The sequence below is a fragment of the Lathamus discolor genome, chromosome 2 (genome assembly GCF_037157495.1).
Source record: "Lathamus discolor isolate bLatDis1 chromosome 2, bLatDis1.hap1, whole genome shotgun sequence".
Lineage (NCBI taxonomy): Eukaryota > Metazoa > Chordata > Aves > Psittaciformes > Psittacidae > Lathamus > Lathamus discolor.
The window spans coordinates 158,637,929-158,656,074 of NC_088885.1; the positions used below are offsets into that span (position 1 = coordinate 158,637,929).

Consider the following 18,146-nt stretch of genomic DNA (forward strand, 5'->3'; position numbering starts at 1 on the left):
TTAATGATGCCACAAAGTGATCTTCATGCAGGGATCTCAAAGGTTAGAAGGTGGAGAAGAGAAGCTTCTGGGGAGACCTTATTGTGGACTTTCAATATATAAAGTACATCTATAATAATATATAAAATATATAAGAAAAAATGATAAAGACCTTTTAACCAGGTTTTGTTGAGGATAGAATTAAGTTTCTTCATAGTACCTGGTATGGGGCTATGTTTTGGGTTTGTGTTGGAAACAGTGTGGAACACACAGGGGTGTTTTTGTTATCACTGAAAAGAGCTTAAACAGAGTCAAGGCTTTTTCTGCTCCTCACCCCACCAGTGAGCAGGCTAGGGATGCACAAGGAGTTAGGAGGGGACACAGCCAGGATAGCTGCTCTCAACTGACCCAAGGGATATCCCAGACTGTATGGTGTCATGCTCACAATATAAAGCTGGAGGGTTGCAGGCTCGAGGGGTTGCCATTGCTTGGGGACTGTGTGGGCATTTGTTGCTTGGTGGTGAGTGATTGTTCTATTTTACATCACCTTGAGGGATTTTTTTCCCCTCTCTCTCATTTTTTCCGCTATTTTTCTTTTCTTTTAGTTATCAAGGTGTCTTTATCTCAACCCACAAACTTTTGCACTTTCCCCATTCTGATTCTCACCACCCATCCTGTGTCAGGGGGAGTGAGCAAGCAGCTGTGTGGTGCTTAGCTGCTGGCCAGGGTCTTGTCCATGACACCAGGGCCCATAGTGTCAAGCGGCAATGGTTTTCAAATGAAAGGAGGTAGATTTAAACTGGATGTAAGGAAGAAATTCTTCACTATGAGGGTGGTGAGACACTGGCACAGGTTGCCCAGAGAAGCTGTGGCTGCCCCATCCCTGGCAGTGTTCAAGAACTGCTTATTCAGCAGGTCTGCTCCTTGCATCCCTCATACCTTCTCCTTCTGCAGGCAGGTGGAAGGCTTTGCTTCTCTTGGCTCTGCAGAGCCCTAGAGGTGGGGACACACATCAATGGCAGCATTCTCTGCTAAATGTGTCAAGAGCCTGGTTCTCAGACAGTTGAAGGTGTCATAGCATCACTCATTACCAAAGTCAGGAAGATGCTGCAGATTGCTGCTATTTGGAGTGGCTGCTGTCCTTTTTGTCCAGCGGTTCTATTGTAGTAAAATACATGGCTGGTGCTTTACACCACCACTGCAGTATATCTGCAGATATACAAAGAGCCTGAGCCCAAAAGAGAAACACAGAATTTAACTGAATGGTAATTTCTTTGGCAGATGACAATACCACGTTCACCTCTTGGTCATTCAGCTGTTCTCAGTAGTTTTCTTTCAGCACTGACATTACACCCCTTTGTTTAGCAAGCTGCTCCCTTTTGTGAGTGCTGTTTAAAGCATTATTTTCCAGCAATTTTAACAACCAGCTCTCTGCTTTGACAAGAGTTGTCCAACCAGCAACAAAATCAATACAGTATAGCTTTCAAAAACCTTCACAAAAAGCAAGAAAAGCCTTGAGGCCAGTGGCACAGTAAAATGGTTCCTGAGCAATTCTTGGAGTAAATCACACCCACCCAGTCCAGTTCTTTGTGAAGAGTGGAATGAGTCTTATTGCTTTATGCTCATTACCTGTGAGGAGAGGTATTGGGATCTGAACCTGCTTGGTCCTACATAGATGAATATAAGAGGCAATCTAATCACAGCCTAAAGGTATCAGAGGGGCAATTACCAAAGTTACAAAACCAAACTCGTCTCGCTTGTGCCTGATGAGTTAGCAAAGGAAAAAGCCATGAACTGTAGCTTTTGGGGTTAATGCGTGACCTTAGGAAAAATCCTATCACCAGGAGAGTGATGTGGCCCTGGAATAGACGCCAGAAGGATGGGACCTCTCCACCTCTGAAAATTCCCAAGACTCATCCAAGCAAAACCATGGCCAACCTCCCCCCGATGTCAGTGCCAGCCTTGCTCCAAGCAATAAATTGGATTAGAAAGCTTTAAAGTCCCTTGCAACCAGTGCTGCTGTAATTCGAGACTTCATGAGTCTTTAATTTCCAATGGAAGTCAGGCTCAAGGCGACTCTTCCAAATAGCAAACCAAAAGAAGCCCATCATCCCAGATTCCAAATTCACATGTCTGTGTTTAATTTGGGAGCAAAAGGAATGGTTCAATTCTTCAGTATGATGCTGTTGTACCTATAACGACTTTGTTCAGCCTTCCTTGGTATCAAGGATGGAAAAAGCAGAAAGAACAGCTTGCTTGTAAGGTCTCAGGCAAACTGCATGGCATTAAGAAATATTGTGTTCTAATTGGAGCCTGTTTGACCCTGGAGCCAGAGCAGGGTAATGGAACAAGCACGACTCAAATGAACTCACTTTTCACGGTGTTCTGCAGAAAGCGAGAGAAGGAAAAAGATGCAGAGAACATAGTGGCAGGAGAGACAGAGTGATGCATGAAGAGAAAGAAGAAAAGGCAGAATAAGTCTTGGAAAATGGCCATAGGAAGGGAGTAAGAAAGAGAAAGGAAATTAAAAATAAGGAAGAGAAGGAAATAGAAAAGAGGGAGAAGGAAGCAAAGTGAAATTGTAAAGAAAAGGAGGAGCGTCCTTCTGCCCTGCTAGGCAGAGCAATGAGGTGGTAGGACAGCAAGCAGCCCTAGGCAGCAGCACTCGTTATTTCCATCTCAGCTGATGTCATTGATTGCTTCTCTCCTCTCTTGTCGTGCTTGGTGACAGAACTGTGGGACTTGCAACTCGTAATGACCTGCTTGGCCCAGGGAAAGGTTTTCTTTCCAGCTCCAAATAGGCAAGGCTTCATCAGGTTGCTTCTGCATGGCACCCATCAGCAGATATGGGGAGGTGGTGATGGACAGGTTACTTGGGACCACTTGTGGTCCCTGAAGGAGAAAACTGAGTTCCTGTCCTGTGTTTTGCAGACAACCAATTCACTCCTTATAGAAGCATAGAATGGTTTGGGTTGGAAAGGACCTTAAGATCATCCAGTTCCAACCCCCTGTCATGGGCAGGGATGCCTTACACTAGACCACGTCACCTAAGGCTTCACCTGTGGTACTGGGAAGCTCCCAAAGAACTGCTTTCTCTCTTACCTTGAGAATGCCTTACTGCTTTTCTGTTGGTAGCATTACCACTTTTTTAAACCAAGGTTGTTTTCCCCACTCTTTCTCCTCCAAGGAAATTTCCCTTGCAAGGCTCAGATCCTGCAGCATTCAGCCACCTTCTGTCAGGGGTTTTAATTAGTCAGAAGAGAGAAAATAAACAGTGCTTTGGTTGCCAAAGGGAAGAAATGTGTGTTTGGGGGAGGGAAAGAAGATGGGGAGGACAGAGAAACCTTAATAATGAAGAAGGAAAGTAGAATCCTAAGCTACGTGGGCCTAAGCCTTTAAGACTTCTTATTTCTAAAGTACTGTGCTCCTGTTCTTTGCAGCCAGTGGTTTTTATGATTATCCACCCTCATGACAACAACAGAAATCCAGTCAGGGCTGGACCAACCATGCCGTCTCTATAGGGAGAAGGGATGCACTTCATAACATCTCTTCAGCAGAAGTCCTTCCAGTGGGCAAGGGTTTTGTGAAAGCTGGGCTGAAGGATAAAGAACATTAAGATCAGGGTCTTTTCTGTGCAAAGGGCTGCAGATAGACACCAAGTATTGCCCGCAAGTCTGGCTTCCACTTGGTCGGTGTAATGCCTTGCCAATGGGCAAACATCTGACCTAGCCATGGACCAGTATATGCAACTCCTTACTTAGCTGTTGTGGGACCTAGGTTATTGGTGATGTGTGAAATGGGATAGGCAAAGGAGAGAAAGAACCTGAGTGTTTGGGGGGCAGAGGGGTGTCAGAGAGGATGTGGAAGGGAGGGATGTTCATGTTGTTGTGTTGGAGATACAGGGATGTAGTCACCTCATCTCTTCAAATCCAAACTCCGCTTCTTCAGTGACTCTTGGATGGTTTAGGAATGAGTTACATGTCAGGCATTTTTTATTTTAATGGAGCTCCTCCCCCAGTTTTACCCAGTTACCCATGAAAAGTCAGTGAAATGAGACCTACTTAAATCAAATGTCACAATCGATGCTCATCCCAGGCCACCATTTGTGCAACGTGAACTCATTTTGCCTTAAGGGGGGTGCAAGGAGATAAAAGGGGTTGTGAGTGAACGTGGAATGAGTGAGGAAGGAGCAATCCATGTCTTATGAGTTTGTGCTTTGCAGTACATCTGTCAGGACCATGCATCTCTGGGGTGGGATACGGCTGTTGCTCACTTCAGTTCTGCAAGAGGGGAAACCAAGGTGTAAAAGGGAGAAGATGTGGCTTCATACTGGAGTTTGCAGCTCTCCCTCCTACCCTACCGCACCCCACCCCAGCGCCTGACTAAATACGGGGCTTCTGTTCCCAAAAGAAAGTCCCTTCCACATTTCAGTTTATGAGGAGCAGAATATGGTGTTTCAGCACTAGCAGTGCCTGGAATATGTCCAATTTCAATTTTTATTTGATGGAAGACAAATGAAAATGTTGAAGATTTCATTGAAATTTCTTTATGTTTACCTAGTTCTCTGAAAACCTGCTTCTAATCTTCCACAAATATTTGGCAGGAGTAAATTCTCAGGGTGGGAATACAGTCATATGGGTTGATGTTAAAAATTGCTGTGATCATAGAATTGTAGAATGGTTTGTGTTGGAAGGGACCTTAAAGACCATCTATTTCCAATGCCCCTGCCACAGGCAGGGACACCTTCCACTGGAGCAGCTTGCTCCAAGCCCCTGTGTCCAACCTGGCCTTGAGCACTGCCAGGGATGGGGCAGCCACAGCTTCTCTGGGCACCCTGTGCCAGCGCCTCAGCACCCTCACAGGGAACAGCTTCTGCCCAAGAGCTCATCTCAGTCTCCCCTCGGGCAGGTTCAAGCCATTCCCCTTGGCCTGTCCCTACAGGCCCTTGTCCAAAGCCCCTCTCCAGGTTTCCTGCAGCCCCTTTAGGCACTGGAGCTGCTCTCAGGTCTCCCCTTCAGGAGCCTTCTCTTCTCCAGGCTGAACCAGCCCAGCTCTCTCAGCCTGGCTCCAGAGCAGAGCTGCTCCAGCCCTCTGAACATGTTCATGTCCTTCCTCTGGGCTTGCTCCAATAGGTCCACAGTTAGCCATCCAGATCTCCATAGAAGTTCAAAGGAAGAATCCGCATGGGAACCAAAACATTTCCTGTGAGCATTTTGGGAAGTCTAGGTTGGAGCAACTTTGCTGGATGGATTGGTGAGGCTCAGCACCATATTATTCTTGGAGCTTTTGCAGAATTACTGGTAATTAAAAGGACTTAAGATATTGCTTTCCAGCTCCATAACTTCATATATATCAAGTTCCATAACTTCATCAAGTTGAATTAAGATTGGCATCCAAACCCTTTGTATGTGTCTATGGTATAGCTCTGGAGAGTCCTTATCCTCCTGTTTTGCAAAGCAAACTCAAGGAAGATGCACTGTAGTGAAGTGTCAGAGCTGATGTGGTCAGAAGCGAAGGGACATTGCAGAAAGTTAGCACCACACTCTAGTGCAGTTTGGGGTCCAGTCTGTAGCTAGTTCGCATCCAGTAAAGATCCCTCAATCAACCTTTACTCCTTTGGGTACCTATGCCAGTTGGGCATCCAATCCTAGTGAATGTGTTGCTAAATTTTGCCTGTGATCATAGAATCATCACCCCTTGTCCTGCTGCAACAGTCCCTGCTAAAAAGTCTTCCTCATCTTTCTTATAGGCCCATTTTGAGAACTGAAAAGCCTTTTTAGAGCTAAAAATGCTTAAAGCTCTTGTGCCAGCCTTCCCAATAGCTCCTATGGGGTTCACTGCAGCAGAGTGGTGAAAGTTTGCTCCTTAATTCCCCCCATCAATGAGATTCAAAATGTGAGAGGTCTGTTGGTCAAAATAAGCAAGTAAATGGGATCTTCCTCAGCCCTTTGGACTTCAGGCTCTATTCACCCCATATCCCTTTATATCAGGGCTGTTTCTGTTCTTCATGGTGGGCTCTGTGGACTAGACCTCTACTGACTGTGGGCACTGGGCACATACTTGCTTTGCCCATGTGTTGAGCTGGCCAGAATCCATACAAATATGGCACTTGTGCCTTGCCTAATATATTTTGCTTTGCAGAAGGCTCAGTAGCCTGGAACAGAGCTGCAGTTGCCTCAGCTTCATGGCATCTCACTGATTGGAGGTTCAGGTTGAGCAGCCTCATACCTGCCAACAAAACAGTGTAGACAAGTCCTCAGAGAACTGCCTGTTCCATTCCCAAATCCATGTGTAATTGCTTTTTGCTTTCTCTTTCCCTATGCTAAGCCCTTGCTATGTCAGAAACCATCTCATCTTCATGGCTGTAGTGATAGGTGCTGGTACTGCGCCAGTCTAATGACAACCCTGACTGTGCTCCCACACCTCTGCATACTGCCTAATCAGTCTAAATAGAGGGTTCTCATGTGTCTGTTGCACTGTGGGTCTCTGCTTCTCTGCCTTCATGCCAGCAGAGATCAGTGATGTGGAAATCAGAAACATGCCAGGAAAAAAGCCTGCAGCAGAGCAAACCAGCTGGGATCCAGATCCTCATTTCTAAGCTGAGAACTGGGGGAGTTTAGTGATGTTAGTCTGGCAGATATTAGCTAGTTACGCAGTCCCAGTGATGCAGGGAACTAGATCAGGTGAGGTTATAGCATGTGTGTTTGTTCTTGATGTTGCAAGAGCTGATGATCAGCAGATCTGTGTGTTTAGATGAGAAGTCAGCCTTTCAATATCTGAAGGGCGCCTACAAGGATGCTTGAAAGGGACTCTTCATCAGGGACTTTAGTGATAGGACAAGGGGTGATGGGTTCAGACTTAAACAGGATAAGTTCAGGTTGGAGATAAGGAATAAGCTCTTTCCTGTGAGGGTGGTGAGGCACTGGCACAGGGTCCCCAGAGAAGTGATAGATACTCCATCCCTGGCAGTGTTCAAGGCCAGGCTGAACAGAGCCTTAAGCAACATGGTCAAGTGTGAGGTGTCCCTGCCCATGGCAGGGGATTGGAACTGGATGAACTTAAGGTACTTTCCAACCCAAACCTTTTTGTGATTCTATGATTCTGTGAAATGAGAACCAGATTTTCCAGTAAGGAGCCCTGCATATGAAGAAAAGCCTTGTGTAGCAGTGAAGTGATGGATGGTATAAACTGATGCTGGGTTCCTGGGGAGGATATACGTCTTGTTTTTCCTTTGCTTGCTTCATCTCCTCCTTTTCTAGGCGGATATTCATAGTTGGTGAAAGATTTTTACCATGTTTTCATCCTCCAACCTTCTTCACCACCATTCCCAGATGAGCTCATTTGTAGTGGGTATAGTGTGGGCACTGCCTTTTGCTGTTGCCTCATTAGTTATCTTCATATTTTCACACCGGACTTGAAGGGCCCGATCCTTCTTTTGCAACCCACATCTTTTACTCACCTTCCTTGATATGGGTATGAGAGTTGTCACCCAGACTTAACACTGGTGTGTTAAGACCAGAATAAGGTCCTCAAAAAGGATGGGTCAACCAGAAATAGATCCTGGTATTTGTGCATACTGTGCATGTGAAAATCAGGTGAGCTGACACAGAGAAAATTAGGAGGAAAGTTCTTGCCATGAAACTGAGCTGGTTCTGAGCATCTTCTTGGTTTTGTGGGTTCTTTTTCTTTCCTTTTTTTTTTTTAATGCCTCATTTTTTCTCTTTCAGAACATGGAAAAGGTGCTGGTCCCTTCTGTCACATTAATTGTAGGCTGTGGAGTATCTTCGCTGACACTTTTGCTGTTGATTATCATTTATGTCTCTGTTTGGAGGTATGGCTTTCATTCTCTTCTCTTCTTGTTGGGGAAAGTAACTTGTCGTTTGACCTACATGGATCCTGAAGGTTTTCCTCTCTGGTTTTGGGTGTCTGGTGCCTGAGGAAGAACCATTTGGTAATGAGTGGGTCCTGCAATAAGTCATTGTGGTGGCTTAGTTGGCATTATTCTTCCCTTCTAATGCCAAAGAAATTAGTACAGTGCAATTAGAGCCATGACCCCATGTAGTTGCATTGTTCATTTTCAAAAGCCGCATGCTGGTTTAGATGCCTTTGTATACCCCAGGAAACCTTGTTCGTGGAGAAGTGGACACACACTGCCTCCTGGTATTGCTCCAAGGTATTCCCAGTTGGGTCTTTGATAACATTAAAACATCTGTGACCCGTTATAATAACATCTGGCCTGAAGAAATGACAGCGCTTTTCAGGAGCTTTAAGGATGATAAACCACATGGTCTAAATAACTCTCTAACTAGCTCTAACTAAATAACCTCTTAGCCACGTTCTGCCTTTAGCTTCTGATGCATATGGGATTCCTCAGTACATCCCATTGCAGTGAGCTCCTGTACACCTATAAGCAGGTCAGGTGTAACCTTAAGTTGCATCATTTATAGAGGCTGGACTGATTTAGTAGCAAAGTTTTATTGAACAAAGGCCCACATTGGTCCATGCCCCTATTAGATATGTTTTGATGGACTGTATAAGCTGGAGGAATCGAGGTGTGCAAAGGTTTCTCACCCTAAACTACGTTGAGCAAGGTCTGAGTTTATATATGAGACTCACACCTTTCCTAAATTCATGGCAAAAGTGTTGAGAGCTTCAGAACTCTAAGCTAAAGAAACCCAAGAAAATCAGAACCAGGTGCATGACTGTGAAATTGAAATGGAGTAGCTACAGAGAATGTACTGTTTAGCTATTATTGGTGACCCTTTTGAGAGAAGGGACCAGTCTGAGGCTCTTATTTCACCAATTGATTCTTCTTAATAGAAAGGAAAGGGTTAATTCAGTTGAGAGTTGTGATTTGAGCTAACTTTTTTCTACCTTTTGATGTAGGAAAGAAACAAGAGAGTGAAAAATGAGCAAAAATGCATCTTTTTTGTTGATACTGTGACAGTGCATAGTGGTTAGTTAATTATAGCAAGTGCTACGAGCTGAAGACTGATCATAATAACATTTATCTAGAACTCAGGTTTTTCCGTGCCTGGGGTATCATTGGATGTGCTCAAGTCCTTGTCCTCTCCTGCTTTTCCTAAGGCTGGGCAACACTGGGCAGCGCTGGTAGGTGACTTACTGGTGTCACTGGTGTCAGGATCAAGTGGAAAGTTAGGATAGAAGACTAAAGAGCAACTGTTCGAGCCTCACCCTCTCTTTCTTATCAGAAACAAGTTCAGGATCTGAAAACCAAGTTCAGACATGAGGTTGAATAAGTTTGGAGCATCCTAGAGTCATTTGGAATAACAACACGATGTATTGTCTTCCAGGAGTGTGCCCCTCAATATTAACTGTTATTGAGGACAGTAAAGTTAATTGCCTGCCTTGTTTAAAATACACTCTCTTTAATTTCACATTCCAGCCTTTGTGTTATGCCTATGCCCAAAATGATCAGCATGAACGGGGGGGAGATGTTTATGGGAGGCTTGAATGGGCATTTCTGAGCTAGCCAAGGATGGACATGCATTTCCAAGTGATCCTGAGACCAGCTATATCTTGGTTAAAGGGCTCTCTATCCTAAGTCTCTCTGTGTAAATATCTGTTAAGCATGATCAAGTGATCTCCAGAATTTCTCTTTGGTGCGCTGAGTTTGTTCCATCCCTTCTCTGTAGATCATGTTTCCATGTTTCCTAAACTTCACAGCATTCCTGTGGCTGAGCCCTGAGCGCTCTGTGTGTCCTTTTTATTTTAGGCATAGCTTCTGGACATGAATGTGCTGTCCTATTAATGGTCTCAGGAACATCATATTCAAGTCAACATTACCTCCTGGCTCCCATTTTGTTTTGCCTTAGGTGTTATATAGCATGATAGACAACGGCTGGAGGAACAGCTTAGAAGTGGGATCAGCGGTATTATTCCAGCTGTTGTTGCTAAAAGAGTTTTTAAAGTCATTCTTTTTCACTAGGGAAGAAACTCCTTATGCCCCAACTGCCTGGTCTTCTGTGGAGAGCACTCACCCAGAGCTCAGCTGTTTCAGGGAGCTTTGGCTGGGAATTTTCCCATTCAGACCTCTGGACAAAGGCATCTGGAGCATGCATGCATAGACTCAGCTTGAGTATGAAACACTCCTGATGAATAAGCTCACTGAGGCTGACAATCTGGAAGCATTCCCAGATTTTTGCCCAGCTAGGGTTTGTTTATACATGGGGAAGCAGAAAGAAAGGATGCGGGAAGAGAAGAGGGAAAGGAACATGGTGAAGAAAAGGGGGGCAGAGTAAAAGAGAGGTGATCCCAGCTTTGGGCTGCATATCAGAGAGGAAATGAATTTACCCTCCCCTTCCCATTCAAACCCCCCAAATAATGGTTGCTTCTCAGTGGCACCTACTCAGCCGTCGGCATGAATGGCATGAGCTTTCTGATGCAAACGATCACTTCAGACACAGCCAACTTGGCACAGCCTGGTTGAAAACTGGAAGTTGTTTCCGTTTGGCGTTTGACGGCTGTTGGTGGCCTCTTGGTGGACTTACTCCAGTTCCCAGTAGACAGATGGCTGCAAAATCCCTGCTGCAGATGGTGCATCACTAGCCTGATTAGCAGTCTCAACAGAGAGGTCAGTGACATAGTGGGCCATAGAAGTGGAGTGACCTTGTTATCTGTCGGTGATGGCTGTCCTGGCTCACAGCTGGAGACAGGGTCTGTGTTGTGAGCCACGTGCTGCACCACTCATGCAGAAAAATAGGGGAAATTGAGAGAAAAATATCTTCCCTCTTGAAAACTGACATGAAAATTAAAAACGGGGGAGAAAACGAACTATTCAAGGGTCAGAACAGTTGAAATAACTTAGTTTCTTTAAGTTCTGGGTTGTACCACTGCTTTCAAACAGCTCCTTGAAATGCTGGTATTTCAGGAGTGTCCCAATGTGTTTTCCATCCTGGAACTCAACAGCCTCTGGAGTCAGTGACCTTTCTATAGCATGGAGATCGATGCTTGCTATCGAATAGCTCTTCCACTAGCCCATCAGCATGTGGTGCACGGCAGACCTTTTCCAGTGAGTGCTGCATTGCTGAAAGATATCAGCACGAGCTTTTCTCACTCTCTGCCCATTGAAGCCTGAGGATTGATTTAGTGCTTGTCAATGAGCTCTCAAGGGGCTTTTAACACTTGCTTTAAAGCCAAGAGCTCTGCGTTTGCCGGAGATGCTGAGTTGCTCAGTAGCCCTGGTGGGAGACAGCAGGAAGTGACTGCGCAGAGAAGGATGTGTGTATGCAGCCTGAGGAAGCAAGAGGTGACTCAGTGTTTATGGAGAGGAAGGGATCATAATGGGGACAAAGAGACAGACTGTGGGGTTTTCCCACCTCCATCTGTCTCGGTTTGCACAGCGGCTTCCCCACATCTTGCAGGACACAGGCCACAGCAGAAGTTCCCTAAATTTTAAGAGAGTTATCCCCTGCTTTGATCGTGGAGTCCAGCATATTTTGATAAGTAGGCATGAATCAACCAAGGAGTAGCAACGCAGCGCCCTGAAGTAGCTCTGCCTTTGATGGAGATCTTTCCACTGGCAAAATGCATCAAGTTCTGTGCTTTTTTCCCTATCTGATCTGATTTCCTCACTTCCTTGGCCGAAGGACATGGATACTAATGGTGCTTTCTTTCTGTGGAGCATCCTGTGCTGGAGAATGGAAGGAGATGGAAAGAAGCTGTCCTAGCATAACAGGAGACTGTTACGAAGGAGATGAAGCATAGCAAGGAAATGTTTGGCACCCAAGTCAGGCTACCAAGGAGGACTGTGGAACCATTGCCTAGGAATACAGGGTTGAATTAGGAAGGTCAGACCTCAGCTGCATTTCAGACTGGTGCAGGTTGTGAAAGGCATCAATAAGGGCTTCTGTAAGTATGCCTAGAGGATTACCCAGGAAAGTGTTGGCCCAGTGTTGAATGGTGCAAGTAGCCTGATGGAGAAGGAAGTAGAAAGGGTGAAGGTACTCAGTGCCTTTGTTGCCTTGTTCTATTGTTGAGGTTTGCTCCCAGGCACCCGAGTTCCTGTACCTAGTGGCAGAATCTGGGCAAGCAAATACAGCCCACTGCCAAAGAAGAGAGCTGAGGACCTTTACTGCCAAGAGAGGCTGGATCTGATCATTCTTAGGGTCACCTTCTGACCTGGTATTCTATGCTTCTGTGATTCAAGCAAGCTGGACATTTGCAAGTCCATGGCACCAAATGGAATGCATAAAGAGTGTTGAGGGAGCTGGCTGGTGTTACGGTGGAGCCACTATTTATCATCTGGGGAGGTTCTTGATGGATGGAAGAAGGCAAATGTTAAACCCATCTTTAAAAAGGGCAAGGAGGAGCATCCAGAGAACAACTAGCTGGTTAGCATACTCCCAGCCCCTGGGAAGATTAAGGGACAAGTAGCTGTAAAGGTTATTTCCAGGGAAAATGAGGGACAAAAAAAGCGATTTGGAATAGACGGTGCAGATTTATTGAGGACAGGTTGTGCCTGACTGACCAGTTTCCCTTTTGTGATGGGATGTCTGGTTGCATGGACCGTGGAGAGAAGTAAGCGTTGTACATTTTGACATTACAGAGGCCATTAACACAGTCTCCCGTAATGTCTTTGTATCCAGACCAGGAAACTGCACTGCATTAGCGGCTTCCAAAGTGCCTTAATAGGTGGATATAGTTCATCCAGACTTAAAAGGGTAATGGTCAATGGTTTGAAGTCTAATCAGGAGCTGCTTAGTAGTTGCATCTGACAGGGATTGATACTATAGCAAATATTGTTTAATGTCTTCTTTAGCAACCCAGTTGATGGGGCAAAATGCACCTTCAGCAGGTTTGTGGATGACATCAAATTGGGAAGAGTGACTGGTATGCTGCAAAACAGCACTACAATTCAGAAAGACCTCAGCAAACAGGATATATGGGCTGGAGAAGTGTTATAACACAAAGAAATGCACAGTTCTACACCTGGGACAGAATAACTGCATGGAGAAAGATGAGCTAGGACTGACTGACTTGGAAATGTCTCTACAGGGGAAGGTCTGCAGGTTCTAGTGGGCAATGATGTGGAAACGAATCAGCAATGCACCCATACAACAGTGAAGGCTAGCGTCAGTGGGCTATATAAGCAAGAATATAGCCAAGAGATCCAAGAGAATTGAATATTCTTCTCTGCTTGACACCCACATCTGGGTGGATGCGTAGGGAGTGGATGCTTAGGGAGGTGGAGGACATGATGTAAATGGAAGCAAAGAAAACAAGACATGAAAAAGAGGAGGCTGTTAAGAAGGAGTCACAGAGAAGTCAAACATATTGCAGAGGTAGACAGTGAAAAGTCAATGGGCACCAGCTGCAGCAGGAAAAAATCCAACTGGCTGTAAAGGAATCTTTCACCATGAGAGCAGTTCAGCTCTGTAAGAAGTCATCCAGGAGAGGTGGTGGCATTTCTGCTCTTGGTGATTTTCAAAACTTGATAGGACAAGGCTCTGAGAAAGCTGCTCTAACTTTGAAATTAGCCCATTTTGGGGCAGAGATTGCACTGGGAACTCGAGAGTTTCTTCACCAACCTAAATTCTTCTGATTCTGTGATTCTACACATTGCCAGCCCACATCTCATTCTCTGGAGGTTCAGGGATCTGGAGAAGAGGATGGACTCTCCATAGGAAGCATGGAGAAAGGAAAGGCTTTTTAATGGGGGAAAACATCTAAAGACAGCTGGGTTGTCTTCCCTTATATTTACCTACAGTCTATACTTACGATCAACAGATTTCTTACCTTTTTTGACCAAAGGAGACTTTTGAAGTTCACACTAATGCCAGTTAGATCATAGTGTTGCTGCACACATTTATTACATCTCATTCCCACCAGGACAGAGTCCAAATCTCCCTTTCTATCCCCTAGAAGCCGCTGACTGGAGACTTGCTGTTTTACTTCACACCATCAAATCATAGATTGATGGCTTGGTACTCTCCAGCCACAAATGGAATAGGATCCAGGTGATACACAGTATAGTATTGAGCCCAATGAAATGATAAAATCTGGGATCAGATTTGCCATGAAACAAACCAGAGGTTTGTTTCGCAGGCAGCAAACCCGGTTTCTAGCTGAGCTGGAAGGCTAGTCTGGTCTGGAGTTGGGTGAGTTGAAGGGGAGAGCTATCTGTAAACCAGGTTTCCAATAGACTAAGTGTAAGTTCAGGTTACTTCGCATCAGTGACCAGGAAAGCAAATCCTCAAGTTTCATGTTTGTTAGAAGGTAAAACTCAGAGGGAAATGAAAATCAAACTTCTGCAGCCTTTAGTAGGTCTAAAGCACAGATTTACCCTTGGCAGAGCACACGTGCACTAACTCATCCTGCCCACCTAATCAGAAGCTCAAAACTCTGCAGCCAAAGCACGACCAACTCACTCTTGCTTAAATTAGTTAATGAAATTAAATTCCCAACATAAATAGTTGATGTGCTGGAATATAGGAAATAATCCTGCATTAGCCTCCAGGCATGAGTTGCTTGATTAATAGATCTGTTTCTAATTCCTCCAAGCATCAGCATCTACTCTTCACTCATCTGGTATTCAGGCCGAATCAGCTGAGCTGATTCACGTGTATAAGCGTTGCTACGGCCAGGTCCTGAATTCAATCCTTCAGGACTTGCACTTTTGCAATTCCCTTTTCATTTTATTAGGGACATAAAAGTGCCTTCAAAGAAATTTCCCTCCGCAGCCAGCGCTCTGAGTTAATCGGTGTGCACGTACCCCAGCAGCGCGTTGGTGCTGCGCTGCACACCGCAAATCAGAAGTGACAAATAGCTTGTTCCTGCAAGGTGCTGAAGGCAACAGCTTCCTAACTTGGATCCCCAGTGCCACAGACCCACAGCTGCAGTTATAATGTATTTGGCCTAGTTTTGAGAAGTGTTAAACCTCTCTATCTGTGGGAGGGGAGAAAAAAAGCCACAAGTACTTATCACTTCAGGATGGGTTGTTAGGTTAAACAAAGGGGAATGCTGATTCACAAGCACTTTGTTGTGGAGGTGCATGCATTTGTAATCTGCTTTCATCGCCAGCATGCCTGTGGCTCTTCTTATTTGGGAATCTTTCCATGTGTTGCCTGTATGTTTTCTTTTAAGCTCCTTTTCAAGCCCCCTTTCAAGTGAGCAGAGCTGAAGAAGACTTGCAGAACTCTACCGGTTTAGGAGTGGCTCAGACTAAGGACCATACTGGCCACTAGTTTGTTGACTAATGCTCATAGCTCCAAGCATTGCTGGGGGAGAATAAAGAGATCTATGGGCTGAGCACCCAAGCTCTCCCCTTCCCTTTCCCCCTTGTTCTTGTCTGTTTAACATGCAAGATCTGCAGGAAATGGGCAATTTCTTACCATGGCCTTTCTGTAGAGCCTGGTTGATGCTTTCCAGAAGTAACTTAATGCAAGCTGTAACAAGGTGGATCCCTTTCCTCATCTTCTCTTGCTGCAGGTATATTCGCTCAGAGCGCTCTGTCATTCTTATCAACTTCTGCCTATCCATCATCTCCTCCAACGCCCTGATCCTGATCGGACAGACCCAGACCCGGAACAAGGTAGGAGATCAGTCGAGCTTTGTTTGTTTGTTTGCTTTCCACCCTGATTTAGCACTGAAATAATCCATTCAGGCAGCACTTCCTCATTTTTCCTCCATCTGTTCATTAGCAACATGTCAAAGCTACGATTAAATGGCACATTTCAATTTTCTTGTGGAGAATTTGTCAGCATCCTCAGGGCTTTGATTCAAACCAATGTGATATTTTTGACTATCTGCCTAGAGTAGCTGGCACATGGCACAGGAAAGAAACGTGGTTATTTGCAAAGGCTTTAACTGTTTTATGTTCATAAAATTACAGAGGAAGATTGAGAAAAGGCTTAAAAAAACCCACCCCAAACAAACAACATCTCTCAGCTTTACATTTATTTCTCCACCAACTTTTATACTCAGAGCTTAAAGCACTTGGCAGATGTTACTGCACACAGCCACAAAAGCTACCTTTTTTGGGGTAGGAAGCATTGCCAGAGGCATTGTACATGCTGCAGAGCTGGGGAGAGTGAGGGCCTCACTGCAGATTGGTGTGACTTCAGCAGTAAAGGCATAGCATGGATTGTCAAGCCACATGCAGCAGTTGCACGTACATGCCTTCCCATATTACAGACCCAGATGGAGGGGCATGTGCTGCCTGTATGACTTTCCTCCAACCAAAGCACTTTTAGTTTCCTCATTGGTATCCGGCGTAACAAATCGCTGCTTATCATTAAAGCTGGAGAGGGACTCTTCATCAGTCGCGATAGGACAAGGGGTGATGGGTTCAAACTGAAACAGGGGAAGTTGAGGTTGAACATAAGGAAGAAGTGCTTTACTGTGAGGGTGCTGAGGCACTGGAATGGGTTGCCCAGAGAAGCTGTGAATGGTTCATCCCTGGCAGTGTTCAAGGCCAGGTTGGACAGAGCCTTGGGTGCCATGGTCTAGTGTGAGGTGTCCCTGCCCATGGCAGGGGTGTTGGAACTGGATGATCTTAAGGTCCTTCCCAACCCAAACCATTCTGTGATTCTATGATTGATTAACATTTTCCTGTTGTACATTTTCCCATCTCCCCACGTACTCCAACCTTCCCTAACTCCACTAAGTAGAAAAGTGAAGCAAGAAGTGTCCTTCACTACTCCTGCTGCCAAAATCTCACTCAGAAGTCAAAATGTAGGTTTTAATTAACAGCAACCAGTGACCAGCCAATTTTTAACAACCTCTGCTTTGGCAGCCAGAACATGTTGTCATTTCTGGAAGTGTTTCTGCAGAGAAGCCCTAAGGTTTAATGAATCACAGAGATTCATTTCTATGGAGGGCCCTTCAGGTTAAGGGTACATTGTTTTAGGAAAAGTTTTACAGCTGCTTGAGTCGTGTGTGTGCAGAGAAGCGCAGAGACATGCATCCAGACAACCCTGCTCCTATTAAACATGCCCTTCAGAAGCTAACTTTGCAAAACGGAGCTGTCTTTCATGGCAAACATGGTTGGAAAGAAGTGGAGAAAGAATGAGCTAAACCCTTGATTACCAGGGTGTATTGTGTGCTAGGAGCTTCTTTCCATAGGAAGACATACAGAGGGATGCTCAACATGGCAAACCGCGGCTGGACCCACTCTTTAGCTGTTCTGCTTCACCCCAGGACAAGAGGCAGATATCTTCATGCTCTCCCACCTCCTTCAGAGCACGATTGTGGGCCCAGTGTCTCCCTTGTGCTTTTTCTCACACGATTCTGGGTGTTCACTGTCAGTGGGGATTCAAAGCTCCCGGCTGCGATTGCATGAGGCAGATTAGCTCGTTGCACATACATATGCATGAAACACCATAAATAGAAAGGTTATTCTTGGATTTCCTCTCAGCCATCTAGTAAACAGTCTCTAGCAGGGAACAGAGAAAGAGAACTATACAGAAAAGAGACCAAAGAGTATAAATGAAGATTTTATTCACATTCAATTATTGATAATGGAACATATTAAGATGTTTGCGATTGATTTATAATTACAGTTACTAGGGGAGAATTTCTATGGTATTCGTTGCCCTGGAGATGCCAAATTCTCCCTCGATTTTCATCCGTGTAACCTCAAAGGCAAGATTCCATGCCTGGATTTACTAAGCTTTTTGAAGATGAAAGGCCTGAGAAAAGGCTAAAAACTTACAGTCAGCAATAACACGATACAAAAGAAATGAATGCTGCACGAACTGGCCATATCTCAAAGGCATGGCTACGTGCTGCAAGAAAACTGATTTCTCTTAAAGGAAAACAAGGACTAATGGCCTTGACAGACTGACAAGCTCTGCTCAATCTTTTAGCAGCAGCTTGAGACATCATATCCTGGTGCTTGCCCTTCATGGAGTTGGGTTGTTTATCCTTACAAGGCAGGAAAAACCTGAAGCAGAGGCAGCAGAAGCAAATATGTGCTTGCCCAAGTTCACAGCCTGGTTTCAGGAAATGGGTTTATACTGGCCTAGCTGAGATGTGCATATGTCTGTTGTGCTCCTCTTCTCCTTGCCTTTCTATTAAAACTACCCAATTGAAACTAAAATAGCCAGAAAATGTATCTCTCTGGTGTAAAATTAGAAAGCAAAGGGTTTTTGCTCCCCTTTACAAACTGCTGACAAACTGGGCGGAACAAAATCAGAATGGTAAAA

At 45.0% G+C, this 18,146-nt stretch overlaps 1 protein-coding gene across 1 annotated transcript in view; it reads left to right on the forward strand.

Annotated features, from left to right (window-relative positions):
- ADGRB1 (adhesion G protein-coupled receptor B1) overlaps positions 1–18,146 on the forward strand; it is a 210,591-nt gene that overhangs the window by 134,584 nt on the left and 57,861 nt on the right. Inside the window, exons 20-21 of the mRNA XM_065669051.1 lie at positions 7,707–7,810; positions 15,430–15,532. Of these exons, the coding sequence (XP_065525123.1) occupies positions 7,707–7,810; positions 15,430–15,532 (207 nt within the window). The remainder of the gene's footprint in view (positions 1–7,706; positions 7,811–15,429; positions 15,533–18,146) is intronic.